The 20,823-nt window shown below is 42.0% G+C and overlaps 2 protein-coding genes across 3 annotated transcripts in view; one reads left to right on the top strand and one right to left on the bottom strand.

Moving 5' to 3' along the window:
* Positions 1-9,413, bottom strand: part of GPR176 (G protein-coupled receptor 176) — a 33,824-nt gene extending 24,411 nt beyond the window's left edge. The window contains exon 1 of the mRNA XM_069015984.1: positions 8,321-9,413. Within this exon, the coding sequence (XP_068872085.1) occupies positions 8,321-8,549 (229 nt within the window). The 5' untranslated portion in view covers positions 8,550-9,413. The remainder of the gene's footprint in view (positions 1-8,320) is intronic.
* Positions 9,414-13,525: 4,112 nt separating this feature from the next.
* EIF2AK4 (eukaryotic translation initiation factor 2 alpha kinase 4) overlaps positions 13,526-20,823 on the top strand; it is a 37,868-nt gene continuing 30,570 nt past the window's right edge. For both annotated transcript variants that reach the window (XM_069017674.1, XM_069017673.1), the window contains exons 1-5: positions 13,526-13,717; positions 15,355-15,470; positions 16,619-16,721; positions 19,299-19,472; positions 20,341-20,421. In XM_069017674.1, coding sequence (XP_068873775.1) covers positions 13,595-13,717; positions 15,355-15,470; positions 16,619-16,721; positions 19,299-19,472; positions 20,341-20,421 — 597 coding nt within the window. In that variant the 5' untranslated portion in view covers positions 13,526-13,594. The remainder of the gene's footprint in view (positions 13,718-15,354; positions 15,471-16,618; positions 16,722-19,298; positions 19,473-20,340; positions 20,422-20,823) is intronic.

The raw sequence follows: 20,823 nt of genomic DNA, 5'->3' as shown, positions 1-20,823 counted from the left end.
AGGGAGGTACAATACAATAATTGTTTCACTAGTATTTCTGCCATTTGAAAATTTTCGAGCAGTACCTAGCCCACTATCAAAACATTTTGACAACTCTTTCCTCATTGGATATTGAGACAGCAAGTTAGGAAACATAACATGGAAAAATCCCAAGTCTTTGGGCATTCAGTTTAGCTACTGCCCCAGTGACCACCCATACCAGACACCTAAGACTATTTAGAGTAATTTACAAATTCTGTCATGGGCCACGTGGGTGCAGGCATCAAAAACAAGTACAAGAGGAAAACAAAACATTACTTTAGCATTTTGGACATTTTTCCTTAAATATATACATGATGTATATAAAACCCACTTTTGTTTTTGTCTGCAAAGCACTTCACAGTGATATTCCCACTAGTATACATCTCCTGTATGATCTCAGAGCCTCATCCTAACCAAGTATCAACAAGAAGTGTTTTGTAGCCTATATTAAGAAGTATGATCACAGGCTCACCTCCATGAAGATGAAGGAGCAGAGACACAGCAAGTGTGGGAACCTCAAAATCCTACTCAGAGAAAGGAGCCCCTGCCCCAAACCCTCCCCAGAAAACGAGGCCATTTGCCAAAGCTGATAATACAGATTTTATTTAACGATGAATGTGAGGTAGAAAGAAATAGAAAAGGGAGGAGGACCAGTGGAGAGATCAAGTAGAAGATGGTCACCACCTGCGGACCCAGTGGTATTCCATTGGTTCTTCTTCATCCTGGGCTTCTCAGTGGTGGGGGTCCCAAGGTCGTTCAAAACTTTGCTATTTATACATCCTAGCAAACAAAGGAATTAATGCTCATTGACTACACAGTTCTCTTATTCTATTGGCTAAATTATTTCCTCGCCTCTACGGCTAATTAGTCCATGTGCTTAGTCTTTCTCTTCTTTTGAGCTGGTGGGCTGTGAGTCAGTAGTTGCAATCTGCTCCTGTCAGAATCACCTTTTAGGGAATCCAAGCTGATTTCAGCACAGTTGCCGAGCTGGCTTTTCTTGTGGCTTTGTGTCCATTAACAGTGATAGATTCTTCTCCCCAGGCTTTCTTAAGATACCCCTAGGTCTGAGATAACACCTGGACAGTAGTATCCCCTTTAGCTTATCTCAAGTTCCCACTGTACTGGCTTATCTTACAGTCCAAGCTCCAGGTATTCAGCCATGGTGGTTTGGGTAGGAACAAGTAGAGGAGACCAGACTGAAAATGAGATAAAAGCCATCTATAAATTGGCACTTGGTTCATACACTGGTCTGGCCATGCCCTGCACCTGACCAGCACAGTCTGTCCCACCTTCTCATTAAACTCCATTTCCAACTCCTCTCATGGGTGAGGGGCTCTCTCCTCCATGGACCTGTGAGCAAACAGAAATCCAAGTGCAGTAACTGGGGGAAGACCATGCGACATCAGGGCTGATGCATCAGGATGGCAGTGCCTGGAGAGACCAGAGAGCAAGTATTTGTGTGGGTGTGTGTCAGTGTGTGATCACGACTGAACATCAAGGCAGACCAGCCAGCAAGTAGGAAACACTCAGGAGGTAAGTGTTGGCATGGCCATAGGTGTGATCCAGGTAACCATGGGGGGACAAGAGGGCTCTGAAAGCTGGCCAGCAGAGGACCAAGAGCTCCAACCCAGCTACTGGAGAGAGCCATCTACATCTGTGTGTCAGTGTGTGAGGCAACTGGGAGACAAGAGGATGCCAGGCCAGCTACTGGATAGACTGGGAGTCTAGGACCAGCTACTACGGAGTGATCCATATTGGCTTATATGTCTGTATACTTAAGTATTTTATACTAATGGGCTTTCATCCTGAGCAGCCAGAGAAGGGAAGAAGATGAGGCCATTGATACTCCTTGTGTCTGCCTGAATGCTGCATCTTCTCTCTGTGTCAGTCTGTGTGGCTGCTTATGGATAATAAGTATAGATGGATTGTGTGCATGCATGCCTCTTGGGAATTCATGCTCAGCCTCGCTAGTCCTCTGTTCTGATGACATGGGGCTGCAGCAGGTACACCTCTATCAGCCTACAGGATTCAGCAGCACTGCCAGCACATTCTCTGGAGATGTATACAATTTTTTAGATCTTGAAAAATGTTTCTAAGTGGCAAACCTACTTTTTCCAACATCACACAAGTAAGAAATTAATTACTAAAGATTAACAGAATAGAATAAAACCCTCGTTTAAATGCTTATGATGCCTGCCTAATAGCAAGCCAATAAATGAAATTGTAACAGTACTAACACTATTTAAAATTCTTGCTAAGTGCGTGGGTTCATTCATGCCTGAAATGATAACTTACTACCCATAGCATCATTACAAAATCTTGTATCTAGATTTTCACTGAAGTTCAAAACAGTCGAGGGATATACACCAGCAGGCATTTCAGCAACTGTAACTCACAGTGAAAAGCAAAACATGACATCCAGTCACTTAGTTAAAGAGTTGTGGTTCACAGGTCTCATTAAAGTGTTCACACAGGGACTACAGACAGTAAAATGACATGTATGAATCAGTTTCTCCCTAAATAGTAGCAGTTTACAACTTCCTCACAAGAGGAGGCGGAGGAGCAGGCACTGATCTCTTCTCTGTGATCACCAGTGACAGGACCTGAGGGAATGGCCTGAAGCTGTGTCAAGGAAGGTTTAGGCTGGATATCAGGAAAAGGTTCTTCACCCAGAGGTGTGGTTGGGCACTGGAACAGGCTCCCTAGGGAAGTGGACACAGCAGCAGAGTTCAAGAAGCATTTGGACAATACTCTGGGGTATGTGGTGTAATTCTTGGGGCTGTCATGTGTAGGACCAGGAGCTGGACTCAATGATCCTTGTGGATCCCTTCCAACTCAGGATATTCTGTGATTCTAGGATAAATGGGGATCAGTTTAACATCCTTGACACACATGATCATTAGAGACACTGGTTAACCCCCGCAACACATGTCTGAGGAACTCTTCAGCACACAGTATCCCCACAGCATCAGGCATGTGCATTTCAGGTATAAATCACTGCATCTCATGCTTCCAGGCTAGGTAAAGGGCTGTTTTCCCAAAGCCTCTCTTTTAAACGGCAGCAGCAGTGCTACCTGAGGGGCCGCTCAGCCAAATCCGGACACAGTGCCTCTGCTGAAGCTCGGGGAGAAGAGAGGTCTCCATGGCAACAGGGGCCCCAGCAGTCTCACAACCCCTCTTCTTCATCCTCTCCTAAAACTCGATTTTTCCTCCAAAGAGAATTGCTTAGTAGTTCAACTGAACACACATAAAAAGCAAAAGCATAACATCTACTGCAGGCAGGCTTTACCAATGCACATCCTGAACTGAGCTTAACTGCTGCACAGTCCATGACCCCTGAGGCTTAGAACCAGCCATACAGAACCACAGGGGAAAATTATTACTACAATGTTATGATACTGCAATATGTTATTACCATGCAATTATTACATGCAACCACCACTCATATCATCATTTGCCTGATGCTTCTTTTTAGACTTGATTTTCAGTCACTTTTTGCTTTGCCAAACTTAATTTCAGCTAATCAGCAATTAAGTTCATCTATGCAAAGTGCCTGGTTAAGAAGATTTCATCTAAGACACTTATTGTGTGATACCAGTGAAACAGAACAGCATCATTCCCATCCCCAAACCTTTTTGTTTCTTCCCTTCAGATAACTCTACCCTTTTTGTAGGCACTGCCATAACTTTTTATTGGAGGTCTTGCACACATGACCCTCATTCTTTAAAAATTCTCTCAGTCTAGCCTTGAATCACATACCTGCATCTTTTACTGCAAGATTCCCTGCTCCATTCTGTATAGAAGATGCCTATGGCAAGCTTTACTGCCAGCTATTCAAAGACAGGTATTTATTCCTTATGCTAATGTACATTTGCCTTTACAAGCATGTTACCTAGGCTGCCAGTTACTTCAGGTTTGTACCCCAGAAGGGACCTATCCCTTTACAAATTAGTTGCTGCAACAATACCCTTTTACATCTCTGCACAGATATCAAGACAAGGAGAAGAAGATCAGTTTCAGGGGCAGAGAGAGACTGGGAAATCCTCATGAAAAGGGGCAAGCCTGTCCTGCAGGACACTGGGAAGGCAGCAGGGGTTCAGTTTACACTGCGATACTGGATATCTCTTTCAAAGCACATCATTTTCCTTTAAAGCATGGCTAGAAATCAGGAGGTAACCAATCTAACCCATGGCTTTCCAAAAAGTGCTATAACCACTGAAATAGAGTTGAAACTTTAGCAGAGCATACTCAGATTTTCCAGTTAAATTTCCTTCTGTACAGGACAGATTAAGGAAAACAAAAGAGTAAGTAACAGAGAGCCTAATTCCCAAAACCTCAAATAAGTCACTGATCTAAAAGGTCTGGGAAAGTCTCCTGGATTTGGGATTATGTGGGATACAGTTAATAAAAAATGAATAGAAAGTAAGATGCATATTCAGTCTGGGGAGTAGATACTAGCAATGGGGACATCTCTTTCTTGTTATAATTTGCATCAATTTTTGTGTGTGTGGATTTTTTTCCTAAATGTCCAACAATATTTTTTTTTTAAAGAAGAAATTCAGTTTTATCTAGCATGAAAATTGTGAACATATTCAAATAACCTCAGGAACAAATGCTGATTCTCAGACCTTGGAAATACGAAAAGAACAGAAACCACAAACCACAAAAAGGGGGAATTTAAGTTAGATATTTGGAAGAATAAACGGTGAGGGTTGTGAGACACTGGAACAGGTTGCCCAGGGAAGTTGTGGATGTCCCATCACTGGAAGTGTTCAAGGCAAGGCTGGAGCTCTGAGCAACCTGGTCTACTGAAAGGTTTTCCAGGCCATGGCAGGGGGGTTGGAAGGAGATGATTTTTAAGGTCTCTTCCAACCCAAATGCTTCTGCAATTCTATTCTACAATTCTATAATGGGATATAATCTTACCTAAACCTAATGTGACATGAACATTCAGTTACACTGGTCAGTAAAAGCATAACTCATAAGCTCTTCCATTAAATTGCAGTGACTTTATATGCAAGTAAGTAAACTGTGGGAAAGTCCAGGTTAAGAGTGAGAGAGCCCAGATCCTCATCTACCTCATTAACAGTTATTTCTGGTCTTCCTTTCCCTTCTCCTGAGAAGGTGCTATTGTCCACTGCATTTCACCCATCATTTTTATCTCCCTTTCAAGTTAAGCTCACTGTGCATACTGGTTCCAAGAGCTCTTTGGAGACCCTCTTCATTTCCCAGATCTCATCCCACTGCTCGCACTCAACGGAAAGCAGTTGCAGCCACCTTCGGTGACCTCTCCCCACCAAAACTCAGAAGTAATACACTCTCTTCCTTCTTTCAAAGCTAAAGTAACAATTAATCTCTGCAGACTGATTCCTTCTAATGGCAAGAGGAAAATATGCCTTGAAGATCAGTATTGCTGTACTCCTATATTCACTACAAAACTGATCTCAAGAATTTTCTTTGATGAAAAGAAAGCTATTAAAAATTTAATCACTTGGAAAAGGAGCCTTATTTCACCCCAAGCTCAAAACAAAAGAAAAAAAATTGATGATGTGCTTTCAATGTATTTAAAAGTAACCATAAAAAAATAGTTTGACTCTTCCTTGCCTTCAGCAGGTATAACGAAACACAGCACTGTTTTGTCATATCACAGTGAGACCTAACACAAGAATTTATCCTAGTGTTCCAAGTCTGCCCACAGGTCTCAAATAGAGGTCTTAAATGGAAGAAAATGAAACCATAGCATGCATCTCTCTCACAGCTGACAACATTCTTCTGTGCAGCAGGTACCTAAATTAAATTTGCAACACCGACCGTGACTCTTGCCTCTTGCAGGACCTGGACTTCTCCATGCCATAGACTCCTACTAATGTCAGACCCCTGTAATCATTATCAAGACTGAGTCATATAAGGTTGGTCCCTTTCAAGCTGAAACTAAGAATAACTTCTTCCTTGAAAACAGTAATGCTGTTTTATCAACAGCAAAGTGGCTTGGGCACACACTGATGCTGTGAAATGTACAAGTTGCACACCTACCCAAACCAGAAAGCATTCAAACCCACACATCCTACCTCTGAGGGGTGTGACCCCCATCTCAGGCTCTAGGGAGAAGGACAGTCTTATCCACCTACTGAAGGGCTACCCCTCTGCAAAGAGGAACCTGGGACTCACTAGAACAAAGAACTGCTATTCTGCAGCTTAACTGAGGGGCTCATCTGATAGAGAAAAGAGAGGGATGTCACTCATGCTCCAAGGACCATGGCAGAGAATAAATGGTAATTAACAGTGTTTGTGCAAGTGTTAAGTGTGAGGTAAATATCCAGTTGTTAACCCTTGCTGATGCAGAGATACTGTGCAGCATGTGCACATGGAAAACTTTTGGCACGTATGAGAGCTGAGCACACAGGCACCAAAGCCCCGAGACCTTCTGGAGATGTGGCTTTCATTCCATTCAGTAAAGAAGAAATATTAGTACATTTATTGGGTTGATAGGGGAAGACATTTTTAAAGACTCCAAAGTTTTCAGCTATTATGATAGTGTGTATCATAAATGGCTTAAATTAGCATTTCAAGGACACAGGGAGACTAGAAGCGAAGGCTGTGTCAAAGAAATAGTTAAAATTGGTTTCCATTGCTGTAAATTCACAAGGCCCACTGCTAACATTTGTCGTTGGACTAGGGCATTTTCATGATTTAAAAAAAAAATTATTTCCTCCCCTGTTTAGCTCTTTGATAGGCCTGGAAAAGTTATTGATCTGGAAGTTTCATCAGCCTCCCAGCCATCCAATCAGAAATAAACCCCTTGTGACATGTTGAAATCTTTTCCCAGTTCACTTCTTGAAAACAAATTGCAGGAGTGCCAAACCATAACCTGTATTAGTCTTTCAAAATTTGTAGCTATGGTTATTTTTTGGTTGGTTAGTTTTTAAAAACTCCTAGCTGCTGAAGGAATGATTACAGGAGAATGTCTGTTTTCTTCTTCAAATAAAATTGGAGGATCCATACTCATTAAACTAAATCTGGACATATGACTCAAATTTATTCTCTGAAAGGTTCAAAACCCAAAAAATAAAGAACTAAAATTCTAACTTTTTTCATCTAGTCTTGTTTTAGGACACTATTTGCTGGCTATTGTTTTGTGACAGGTACTATCCAACATACAGGAAAAGATAAGAGTACCTATGATGTTAATAGTATCCTTTCCCCACACTATGTGCTAAATAGGAAAAAAAAGCAAGAACCACGAGGATTACCCCCACTGTACAGAGGAATAATTGATGCCAAAAGACTCAGGGATTTACAGTAATAACCAGTAATAACCATTGGTGACTGGGACTCAACACTGTTCCATGGCTATGCTTACCATCTTCTTAGAAATTATTTAAGTGATATTGCCAAAAAGAGGTAAGTGTTAGAATTTATTACCATGACCACAAAAATGATTTTAGCATTACTGAAGATCAGGAAAATCCAAAACAAATCCTTGATAAAATGAGCCAATGACCATCAGCAAATTCCAGCTGAACTACCTTAAGAAAGCTGGACGTTTTCTCAATCAAGCCCTGTGTGTAAAGCTTTGAATGTTTGAGATAGTAGTGACATTTTACTGAAATCCAGCTTACTTTTCTCCCAAACAGTGCTAACTTGACTCACCATAAAGCTTATTTTGCCCTTTTTTTTTTTGCTAAGAAATGCACACATATTCCTAAAAAACAATTTGCTATGAGCATCAAGAAAGCAACTGTACACACATTAGTAAAATTATATAGCAATAGCTTACTACCACATATCTAATCTATGATTCCTACTGTAAGGATAATAAGTAGGCAAGGTTGCACATGGTTATACATATTTACAGTATAAAGTACTTCCAAAGGATTTATTTAAAATCTGCGAGACACAAATACCAAATTACTGCAAAGTGAAACAGAAATTCAGCAAAACTTGTTTAAAACCCTCCACACCCTCTTTTATGTCAAAGAGAACAGATCCCATTGCAGCTGAAAATAAGCGTCACCAACCCATTTAATTTTTGCCCGTTTACATCCTGTTGTAAAAGAGTATTTAGTAATACATACATCTAATGTATAAGTTCTCATCCGTGACGAATACATTTTAGAGTAACAGCTTTTACACATCAAAAGCCACAAGGAACTTGAAATCATACGCCTGAGGACCAGAAATGCAGTAAGACGAGTCACGAAGGCAGTCAATGATGCCGGTTACCATTTGGTCTGCAGTCCCTGACCGCAAGGATGAAAAAAAAAAAAATCAACAAAGAACTCCAGCAACTCTCACTCACCCAGCAAAGAGCCCACGAAGATGACAACCTGCACGGTGGTGGTGAAGTGCCGGTAGCTCTGCTCCTCGCCGTGCTCCTCGCTCTCCACGCCGCCCGCCTCGCTGACATTCCCGCCCTGCCACACCATCTGCGCGGCCGAGGCGTTCCCCATCTCCAGAGCTCTGGTGACAGCCTGGGACGGGGCACGGTCGCTTTCATTCATCAACACCCAGCTTTTGTCGTACCCCATGGCGAAGTTCCCGCCTTCCCTGCTGCCACCTAGTATCACAGGTTGTCCAGCCCTTGCCTTTAGCGAGTGAATGGAGCCCACAGGCACCAGGGCGCTTCTGAGGATAAAGCCCGGTCTCTGCCTCTCGGAGGCACCTTCACCACATTCCTGTGTCCCGAGAAGCAGGTCTGGCTGTTCGCGTTTCCACCTTGTAAGTCATGATAGCCGGTAAAGAAAAGCAGAAAACAAGCCAGGCTTCTCCTTCCGGTCAGCTGTCCCATAGTTTTTGCTTCACACCGCCACAGGTCTCCTCAGCATATTTTACCGCAATAAGCGAGAGAGGGAATCGCGGTCCCCAGAATCACACCCACACCGCGGCTCATATTACCACCACCACCGCCGCCGAGGCTCGCGGCGCGCCTGCCGCACACACGCTCGTACGGCCACGGGCTCACAGCACAGCAAAACCGGCCTGCAAAAGTGGAGGGGCCACGAACTCCGTCCCCTCACTCCACTCTCAGCGTTGCCGCTGGCTTTGCTCGCAGCCCTGAGAGAGGAAAAGCATGGCTTTCCCTGTGGCACATCTGCTCCCGCTCTCTCCTCTGCTCCTGCCCGCTCTGCCCGTGGTGAGACAGGGCTCCCTCCCGACTCTGCGCGGCGCTGAATGCCGCGAAGACCCTACAGAGCGTCCAGAGAGGCCAGTGACTGCTCAGTAGCTTCCCCTGCACTCCCGCGGTTTCTCGGGGAAAATGAATTGGGGTTTGAATCGCAAGGCGGGGACGCTCGAGCGTCCAGTGAACCGAGGCGGCTCCGTACGATCCCTGCGCGCCCCGCACTGAGCGCGGCTGGCAGCGACACTCCTGCTCCTTCGTGCTCCCACATCCCGACGCGGGCGCCAAGCTGCTGCGGCCCCGCGCTGCCGAGCCCCCGGCGATCCCGGGCCGGGGCAGGAGCCGCAGCCCCGCCGCGCTCCCGAGGGCGGGCGCGCCGCCATCACGTGGCCGCGGCGCTCGGGGGCGCCGCCATTTCGCTCGGGGGCGGTGGGAGCGCGGGGGCGTGTTTTAAACCGGTGTGTTAAAACAGGTCCCGAATTCTGATGACAGGCTTTCAAAAGACGGTGATGGGTTCTGGATACGCATGTTACTTGTTAAAAGAGATTTTTTTTTTTAATGTATAATTTTCCAGAAAAGCTCTTCAGTGGACGTAATAAGTTCGGGCATTGATTGTACAGAAGGTGTGCATCCATATAGTGGGTACACATTTGCCTTTAATTTGAAGACTTTAGGAGAAGTGCTAGCTAAAAATTAAGGCACAGAGGTTTTTTCAGACACTGGACAGCCAGTCTGGAAGTGCCCCGGGAAGAGGAGCCATCCACGAGCCAAGCCCCTGCACAGCAAGGCTTCCTCAGGGACCCCATGTCCATGAGATGTATCCCAGTGACATCTGCCCAGTCCCCTGCGATGTGAACTTGGGTGATCCAGGACAGAGCTAGGTGCTGTGCCATGGGTTCAAAGACATTTGCTGACCACAGGGATAGGGGACTGCCATTGTCTCATCCCACCATAGGTCCTGGAGGCTGTTGGCCAAGCCTCTGCTTGTACCTCCGTGTGTTTGGGCCCTGCCATTTGCAGCCTCCTCTCATTCCTTTAGGAGCTCGTTGCTCCAGCCTCTTTCCTAGTAATTCATGTCTCTGACTCACTCTGATTGTGGCCTCAGACTCACTCACCCTCCTACTTTTCCTCTCACCCATAACTCATTCACCTTGTCCACCCAGGCCCATTTTTCCCCACTTTCCCAGGCAATAATCAGCAGCTTTTACTATGCTTTCCCCTCATCTTTCCTTTCCTGAGACACCTGAACAGGTTTCTTCCTCCTTTTGGTCCTCCAGCATTGTTGTGGCCAATCTCTGTAAAGAGTCTGACCTCAGTCCCTTCACCTCCCAGCCACCTGCAAGGTGCTTTTCCTCACACAGCCGTCCCTTTCTTCAGCTCCTCCGTGTGGGATGATAACCAAGGAGCCAGGCAAGAGCTAATGCTTACTGTCTACAGACTACACTGTGTACCCTCTACATTGTCTTTGCATCGATCTGTATAGTCAAGAAAGGATGAGTTGGCTAAAGGAAAAGGTCCTGTAGAGATAGGATGGTCGTGGTTTGACTTTCGAATGGAACAGAACAGAAGTAAGTTGTACAACTGGACCTTTAAAGGACACCAAAACCAAAAAAGAAATGTTTGCCTGATTAAAAGTCATTTAAATATTAAAACACTCACACCTGCATATGCTAATAAGCTTAATGAAGTACATGCTACCACATAAATGACTGTATTACTCAGCTATCTGCTTAGACCATGCTACAGGTAACCTAGCAGGAGGGGGATCAGATTGGGCTGTATGTAAGAAGGATAGACCTGTTAGGAGAAAGACCCTAAAAGACCTTAGAGAAAGTTCACAGGCTACTCTCCTCCTCCTTCCAAGTGGAGGTGCTGTGTTAGTAAGTGTCTACCTACTATTATTACTATTATTATTATTATTATTATTATTATTATTATTATTATTATTATTACTACCCAGGTTAACAATGTTATCATAAGAGCTCTACCACAGCTAGTGCATTTATTCTGACTTTGTATTTCTGTTGCTTCAATAAATCTCATTATTTGTGAATCTGTGCTTGTGGAAGTTCCCATTGAACACAACCAGACATATAATGCCAATTTGGTTATAATCAGAATAAGCCCAGCTGCACCCAGCCCCTCTGATCTCTGGGGACCAGCTGGAATGCAAGAGGGTTCATTTTCTGCTAGATTTCTTACTCTTAACACTCCGGACCCTTCCCCTTCCTCCTGCACTTCATGTAGGGAGACTGACTTCTCCTCACCATGCACATGGGGAAGTGAAAGCACATTCTCACAACTCAATTACATTTTATTTGCTTGAATTAAATTTTATTAATTTTAATGTTGTGGGACAGAGTTTTAAATTTTGTCTTAAATTTGGAAGGGAAGCTTCTGTCCAGATGCAATCTGGCACATGTTTGGGGCAGGTGGATATTCATTGTATTCCAGTAAATCTGTGCTGAGCATGTGAATATGCCCTCCAGTAATGTAATTTGGTTTAGTTCATGCAGGTTTTCACAAGGTTAGCTAGCAAAGCATTGAAGAATGTTCTCCTTCCTCTCTTCCTTCCACCTATCAAATTTTCACACTCCTGCTGAAGTAGAAGACTTTTTAAAATAAAGTCTCAGAATGTTTTTATGATTATGTTATTTTACTCTGGCTTTCTTCTTGGAAGCAACAAATCATTATTAAGGTAAGTAATTAAGGGAAAAAATAGTTTGAGGTAGACATCTGGTCTAGAACATTTTATCTTAACTGGTTAAAATTTTGCCAAGTCACAAAGTAGGGCAGCTTTAAAAGGCATGATGTTATCTGTCCCACCCACTGCAATACAGTGTAACAGGGGAGAAATTTCCCATGTGCTGGGCTGTGTGCCTCACACCACGTGCTTGGGAAGTATAAACACATAATTTCTGTTAAAAGAAATTTCGCTGACATTTCTTAATTACTTACTGCATCGTGTCTTCTAATTGGCCCTTCTTGCTGTGTCTTTGTGTGGGAGAGAAGATGAATCTGTGGCCTAGACACTTTTATTTCCAGTCTTTAACACAGGGAAACTTTTTATACAAATTGATAATGAGAGCACTCAACTGCACCAGAGGAAACTCCAGTGATCAGTTGCAGTGCCCCAGGTCACAGCTGACTGAGCAAAAGGACGTCTCTGTTGTTGCTAAATAAACACTGAACAGCTTTGGTCATGCATTTCCCACCAAAAAGCAGGTGAGATAGAAAGACCCTGCTGCCGAAGACACATTCTAGGAATGGTAAGGAAAAGAGACCTGCATCATCACAACAGTGATACAAGTTAACACTTGGTTTTAGTTAGGTACGAACGGACATTATTGAAGTGCAACTGAAAGATAAAGTATACATGGAACAAGCTTTCAATTTCAGAAGGACAAATTGAGGGCTATAGAAACCGATCATAAGTGTAAATGAGGGGTCTCTTTTTAACAAAAATTCTGTACTCGAAGGTCAGGGAGTAAAGGGAAAGTCAACAAAACTCCATTCCTATATCTTGGTGCATGGTAGCAAGCTGCAGTCTACTGTAACATTTTTCTTTGCCTGGGGATTACTCACTTAATAGATAAGCTTGTATGTATGAATTTACTTGGGGTTTCTTTATGAAGATCCCAAAACTTTAAAGGCTCCATCCTGTGGCAGTCCTTTTCAGTAGTTACCGTATGAAGTGACAGAAGGAAAGCACGTTTTCTTCTCTGGTTATCGCGGCTCCCCTGACAGCTCCCAGCTGCCTGTCTCTGGCAGGTCCCACCAAGGATACCCGGGGACTAAGGGGTGTTCACCTGGTCTGGCCTCACTTTGTGTTTGCAGTTCAACCAGACAAAGACTGTTCACGCTCCACCTGCTATTAGTCACTACAGCAATTGTCGGTGGAAACCTTTTTATAGTTTGCACGGGAACTTGTGTCCTGCCCCAGCTCTACATGAAATCTATTCCGAAATTCTTGGTTATTTTTTCCCTTTTTGTGAATCTTTCTGAAGGTCAGTTTAAAAAAATCTACACAGTATTTGCTGCGTATTTCTGTATTGCAGATATACCTGGAGGTATATCTTGAGGGAGTTCAGACTGGACATTTGAAAATGTTCTTCATCCTGAGGGTGATTGCTCACTGGAACAGGCTCCCAGGGAAGTGGCCATGGCACCAAGCCTCCCAGAGTTTGGACAGTGCTCTTAGTCACACTGTTTAGTTTTAGGAGTCCTGCGAGCTGCAGGGCGTTGCACTCGGCGCTCCTTATGTGTCCCTTCCAACTCGACCCGTTCCTGTGGACGAGCCGCTGGGCCCCACGCGGCGGTGGCGGCCCCGGCCCCGGCTCCTCCTCCTGCCGCCGCGGCGGAGGCGGTGCCGGGCCGCGCTCCGGCACCAGTTCCAGCCTGGCAGCGCGGCGGGGCCCGCCATGGCAGCTGCACGCCCCCACCGGCGCCGCTGACATGGCGGAGCTCGCTGGGGAGCCGCCGGAGAGCTACCAGCTGCGGCAGGAGAACGAGCTCCAGGTGCTGGAGTCCATCTACGGGCAGGACTTCCAGGATCTGCGGCAGAGCCAGGCCTGGAAGGTAGCGAGCGGGGTCCGCTCACCGCGCGCGGGGCGGGGGCGCAGCGGGCCGGGCCGGGTCCCGGTGCGGAGCGGGGCTGGACGGCGGCGGGGACGCGGCTGGCGCTGCCTCGCTGCTGCCGGTCCGTGTCTTCCTTGCCTGGCGTGTCGCGGCTCTCGCTGCGTGCCCGTGGTCCTTCCTCCAGCCCTGCAACCGGCCGTCTTTGCGATTAATCCTCGAGATAGAAGCGCTCGCTCTGTAGTCAGTGCTGTGCTCGTAAATCGCATTTTAATTAATTATCAGGCTTTTAAAATTTGTTTCTTAATTCATTCCTTAAGCTAATAATTATATACCTGCTCAATTAATTCATCTCATCGGTATACATGATGATACTTGTATAGTTTTTATATGCTGTGGTTTTGTCACAGTGTAGCTATTTCCGTGATAATAATTTTGCTTTCATTTTTATAGGTTTGGGGTTTTTCAATTACAACTAGTTAGTGCTCAGGTCTGGTACTTACTACTCTCTTCCATTTGTCTTTCGTGTCCACATTTAATTGATACTTCCTTTCCAGCTGTGTCCGTGATACTGTTTTCCTTACCTGGAGTTAATGGTCGCTCTGTTGTGTTCCACAGTTTCACTTTTACATTTGTTTCTTTTTACACTCTTTTGTCTTGAATGTCTACACAATATATTCTCTGCTTTTTTTTTGTGCCATAGACTTGAACTTAAATTTTTTGCAGCAACTTAGGACTTTTTTTCTCTTTTTATGAACTTGGGTAAGAATAAGTAATTTGTTGGGTTTCCAGAAGGGTTCGCTCTGTATTGAAGGTCATATCTGAAATCCTCTTGACTTGACATGTTCTCCTCCTTGCTAGAAAAGCAAAGGGGGTAGTTACCATCTGTTTCTGTATTTGTTATTCCATGTGGTCTTACTTCCCTATCTGTTTTTCGTGTTACTGAGGGCTGGGTTGTTTTGTTGTTGTTTTTTATTGTTTGTTTTTAAACCTAATTGAAAAGAAAAAGTTGGGAATGCTTATATGGGCATATTTTACTTTATTCGGATTTTGAGTAGGTGAATTGACCAGGTTGGGGATGAGGAAGGCAATAGTTGTTAAAATTCTGGTTTATGGCAAAATACAAAATATAACTACAAAAAAATTACTGCCCATTTGTTTGGCCATGTAAGGTGTATATCAGTGTGACATTATGGTCTGTTGCCATGTCAGAAAATAAAATAATGCCTGGTGTTAATGATCTAAACACAAAAGCAAAAATGCTGTTTTTAGAATGAATGCTTTAATTTGTGATGTAAGTAACATGTGTTAAGTTTATTTAATTTTTTTCTACTGCTACCTTACAGTAAGCAGAATACAAAAGCTTTATTATAAAACTTCATTTTTGCTCAGTCTGAATCATCTTTCTAATGACTTTAACTACACTTATCTGAAGAAGTTGTAAAAGTATGCTGGATAAACCATGACAGTAAGTGGACCAGCTCACTCCTACTGAGCAATGTCAACACATTAGCATATTTTTTTCATGGTTTGGATGGTCTAAGCTGTATTCTACTATAGTATAGATTGAGAGTTGTGTGTTTTCATTAAGACAAAACCAAACAACCATTTTCAATCAGAAGTTTTGTTTTGTATTTTAGGTACGACAACCTCCTGAAATTAATTTAGTTCTGCGTCCTCAGGGATTGACTGGTGCTAATGAAGTGTATGCCAAAGTTGACTTGTGGGTTAAGTGTCCGCATACTTACCCTGATACGTAAGTGAACATTCAAATATAACCTTTTTTCTCTGCTTTCTGTAGTAAAGTGTAAGTTGAAAAAAACATGGAGCTTTATTCATCACTCTTAGTCTTGCTTTCTGCATGTCAGTATTTATTAAGCCTGTGGTATTTTATAATATGCAACTCTAAACTTTGCACCTGAATTGGATTTAGTCTTTTGTGCAATGTAGAATAACAGGGATGAGTTTGTCAGTGCAAGACTGCAGCCCCAGTTTGTAGCTTGGAAATACATAAACACAGGTGTACCTGCCACTATCTTAGTGCCCTTGTTAAACTTCTTCAACTCCTGACTCTTTCAGCTCAGACAGACTGAATTTCCTTTTGATTTAGGGCCATCTGGTGTTCTGTTTTCTGCTGGATTAGCTTTTGGAAGAGTTCTCCATAGAGAATGTAGAAGGGGTTGCGGGTGACCAGCCTCCCCCAGCATTTTGTTGGCAAGTGATTTCTGGGTGAAGTATTGGTCTGTGCCCCATTTTGTTCAGCCCTTATACCACTGATAGTCCAAAGCATAACCCCCTTCAGTCCATCCATTTGTGCTGTGGCATGAGTGCTGTAGAAGGGAAATGCTGTTCCCTACTAAGTGATTGCTCAGTTATACCCTATAGCAAGGACATAACAGCTACTCTCTTTTTTTTTTTATTTTAGTTTAAAAGAACATGCCTACAGATATTTTGTTTGTTTACCTTATTTTAAATATTTTAAAAATTTAACTAATATTTATTTATTGCATTTGTTTCTTGGGGTTTGTGTAACCTGTATAGTGGTGATAAATAAATTTTAAACATCTAGATGTTATGCTAGTAATATTTTAAATGGCTTGTTCAGTAAGTCAGTGGTTAAGAGCTGGATTATTAGAGTCTGCAGGGTTTCTTTGGTAGTTCCACTGTTAAGTGTAACCAACAGGTAATCTGATAAACCAGAAAATTTGATGGTAGGGAATTTAATACAGTATTTCTGGCTTTATCTTGTATATGTAGTATTTATATTCTGCTTATTTGACCACTGACTAATTGCCAAGTAACTATGAACTCCATCCCTTTTCCCTGGTTTTATCAACAATCTGTTGCTTTTTACATTCAGTTTTTCTAATAAGGGCTTTTTTATGTTTTGTTGCCGTCCCTCAGAGTTCCTGAAATACAACTAAAAAATTCAAAAGGCTTGTCAAATGAGAAAATAAATGAACTAAAATCCAGACTAGCTGAACTGGCAAAACAGCGCCGTGGAGAGGTAAGAGCTTTTCACTTCCTTGAGAAATATACTCTGGACTTAAGTAGTTCTAAAAATGTATGGTATAATATAGTGAAATACATCCACATTGGAAGTGTAAGTTGCATTGCTTTTAAGGAAGGAGGGATTGTCTTAGGAATGTTTCTAATTAATGGAAGTCCAGACTGTGAACCCTCTTAAAATCCAGTGCATGTATAAATAGTGGAAGCTTTATTCCTGTTTAAAGGTTCACGTTATTAGGTTTAAAGGTTCTAAGTTATTTGGCAGTATGAAAAGCAATGAGAACTGTAAAACTGAGAGCTTTCTGCACTTTTCAGATTAATTTGAATATTGTAAGAGGCTGTATCTGTTTATGCAAATGGTGGTTACCTGGGGAATTTTTCCCTGTGATCTTGTTCACCTAATGCTGAACTGAAGGATAAGAGACCTTTGTTCCAACACCAGCTCAACACTTTGTAGCACAGTCACTCCATGCCATTGTGCCTTTTTTTCTTCTGTGTTTAGGAGTAGTGATAGTTGGGTTGCCTCGGAACAGGGTAAAACGGGAAAGATTGAGAAATATGTGAAGCTTAGCCCTTTTATCTATTTTAAGAGATTTTATACATCCTCAGGTATGTTTCGTATTAATGATATCTTTCTGTTGTTGCTGAGGACTGAAATGATTCAAAGAATTATGAGCAAACAAAGAATTCTTGGTGAAAGCAGGGGTTTTGGTGTTTCTTACTGCTGTTTGGAAATATTGCAGGTGAACACACTTGAGTAGCTCCATTTGCCTTTTTAAAAGTGAGAATTACACAGCTGTGTACATTATAATAGGCTGAAATGGGATAATATTTTGCTTTCAGTTTCCCAAGCCTGTCTACTTTACAGGTTTAGCAAGAGCTATCTGTCATTCAGTACTGCCACATCAAGCCTTTTTTTCCATTTGAAGACTATACTTGTATTTTGATTGCCAATTTTTCTGCAGATACTTTCAAAATAACTCTTTTAGCCAGATACTGTTTTGTTCATTCTGTTCAATAACCAAGAATTTCCTCAGTTTTTTCAGTATCTTTGAAAATTAGCAGTTTAATGGTGTATTCTGGAATTTAGGGAGTGGGGTTTGTTGTTTGCTGGTTTTTTCTAATGACAGTGCTATGGACAATTCATCGGAAGTACAAGGGTTAAATTCTCTAAGTAACCACAAAACCATGCAATATATACTTGGTCTGCTCACAATGGACCTCAAGAGTTATCAAATCCCAATTTGATTTCTGATGTCATTGAAAGGACCTAAAATATGTCATATATCTTCCTAATGGTGATTTTCCAAAGCAAGAGTCATGCTTGCTCCAGCAATGTGTAGATGTGTTTGTGAGTTACATGTATGTACACGTTTTGTATGAATGGCATATGCAGTGCCATTTATTACTGAATTACTTTATCTGCAGCAAAAGGGAGATAACTTTTTGCTCTACGTTGACAGCTATTCCTTATTAAATTCTATTCTGTGATATAGAAAGTTTTTCAATACCTCAGCCACCTGTTCAGACTGAACAGCAAACTGTTGGTGTTTTTTTTAATTATTGAAGCTTCTCTTGGTGGTTTTTTTTTAATACATATGTCTACATGCAATGATTGCCTTGCCTTCTGAACAGTAACCTGGGAAAGATATTTTAGTTGCACATGTCAGATTTATGCATGTTGTGCTATTCTTTCTATTTTGAATTGTCTCCTGGCTTCATTCTTACTTTCAAGCAGGGGATTCAGTGTTTGAGAATCTTCTAAATGTCACCCTGTTACAGGCTGATGGTACAATTTAATTTGGCTGATCTCCCACCTGTACATGCAAATCCTGCTCAGTGCTGCTGCTGACTGCACTTTTGTCCTGGACTATTCTTTAATTTTAGAGCTAAGATGGTCTATTAGCAGTGTGGATTGCTTGAATTAATAAGGGGATGCTACCAGACTGCTGAAAGCTTAAGCCCTGACAGGTCAATAGATTATCAATACATACACAGTTCAGGTAAACAGTAACTGAAAATTGATTCCAACCTGGCAAGCCATGTAGCAGAATTCAGCTGAGCTGAGTTTTCAGTTTTCTATTTTAGTAGTTGTGGTTATATGAATATGGAATGCCTTATGTGACTTACAGTTCTAACTGGGGGACTGCTTTGTGCAGGAAGGGTTGGATTTGCTGTTACTAGAGAAATAAGTAACTATTTCGTAGCAGTAGGTGCAGTAACAGATAAGTGCAAAAGATTTGTTTTGTTGTAGCTTGTATGTCATAGACCCATACCTTTGGGAGTAGAAAAATCATGCCTAAAAGAAGATGAGAAAGTGATTTTTAAATTTTACTTTTCTTTTAGAAAAATAAGATGACTTGGGTTGTCTGACTTCCAGTAATTTTTGCAATCTTTTCTACTGTGGTCAGGGATTTTTCCTGTTACAGTTTATTAATAAATAGAGAGATATGGTAAATTCTCCTTGATAAGTAAAAAAATTGGCCGTCATGCTTCTGCTGTGTTGCTTTTTGGGTTGGGTATCATTTGGCTATCATTTGACTCTGCATGTCATTCTTTTTTTTTTTTTTTTCAGGTGATGATATTTGAACTTGCTGACCATGTACAGTCATTTCTCAGTGAGTATAATAAACCACCTTCCAAGTCTTTTCATGAAGAAATGCTAAAAAATCATCAAAAAGAACAGGAAAGATTGGCTCAGGAGGAACTGCGTAGGGCACAAGAAGTTAAGAGAAGAGAGGAGCAGGAGGTAAGAGAAACCAAAGTATGAATAACCATATATTATTAAAATAACATAATCATGATTTTAAAATCACTCTGCATAATGGTGAGTTTTAGTGAATTATTAACTTGTCAGAGCTGCCAGTATGAGTGGATCAGTATGTACTATATGAACAACCTGCTGCTGTAATTGTAATATTTTAATGATATGGTTTTAACCCTGGGGAATATTTACACCTGAAACAAACCTAAATGTTGATTCCTCATCCTATGCAAATCACTTATCAAGAGGACCTTATACAAAAGTGTAAGCAAATGTACATATTAAATGCATTCAATCTTAAACGAGGAAGCGTTAGCCAGGCAGACAGGCTGTCATACCTTCTTTTGCTCTTATGGTGGCTGGAACATTCACTATGACAGACATCTCTACAGGGCACCAAATTTAATCTAAGGAGAGGTCACACCACCACCATCCTTCACTGGAAATGAAGGGATTCATCAGAGTCTCACAGGGGCTGGTAGTGTGAAGTCTCCACTCTGTGGGGAATATGGATAGAATAGCTCTGGTTTTTAAAAGATTGTTTGGGTTTATCTCCCTGTCTTTTTTGTGTGTGAAACTTTATTGTTGGGTCTGGCAGTAGAAGGAATTTACAATTCCATTGGCAGTAGAAGTAATTTACAATTCCATTCTCCTATATCATACAATTGATACTGTTAACTTCCTCAGGAGAGCTAATTTGACTTCAATTTTTTTATTCTTGTGACATCCTCTAAGTCCTCTTTTAAACACTTCTGAAAAGCATCATAGCTTTTTTCTTTTAAATCAGGGTAAGATTTTAGCAGTTGCACTGCATGTACTGTTGCATCTCTAACAATACTGAAATTCATTTCAGCAACGTGAAATCCTTAATGAGATTCAGAGAAGGGAGGAAGAGAAAAGGGAAGAAAGAAAAAAGAAAGAGATTGCCAAACAGGTATTCTTTCTAAGCAGGTGTGCAAAAATAACATTGCAGTAAGTTCTTCCCAGGACTGTAACAGTATGTGTAAAAATTTGAAATGTTCTAGGACATCTTCTCTTATTCAGGGCTTTTAATAGATCTAAATTAAAAGAGGTTCTTGATTATTTCTGGGGTTTATATCTGGAATATACTAGCATCTTGAGTGTACCAAGGTGGATATTTTCAAACAGGCATAGAAAAAAGCTGGTATATTAATGTTTCCAGTTTCTTTACATTCTGCCACGGACAGTGCGGAAATGTATTTTCTGAAATCTCAGCACTTCTTCTTTGGTCTCACATGTGCATTTATTATGAGAACATATTTCTTCTGTCATCTGCATGACTTCATAGAATAATAACTAAGTACTTGCATATGCG

Source organism: Aphelocoma coerulescens, chromosome 5 (assembly GCF_041296385.1).
Source record: "Aphelocoma coerulescens isolate FSJ_1873_10779 chromosome 5, UR_Acoe_1.0, whole genome shotgun sequence".
Taxonomy (NCBI): Eukaryota; Metazoa; Chordata; class Aves; order Passeriformes; family Corvidae; genus Aphelocoma; species Aphelocoma coerulescens.
Note: the sequence above shows the minus strand (reverse complement) of the source record. Positions and strands in the feature narration are given on the sequence as shown.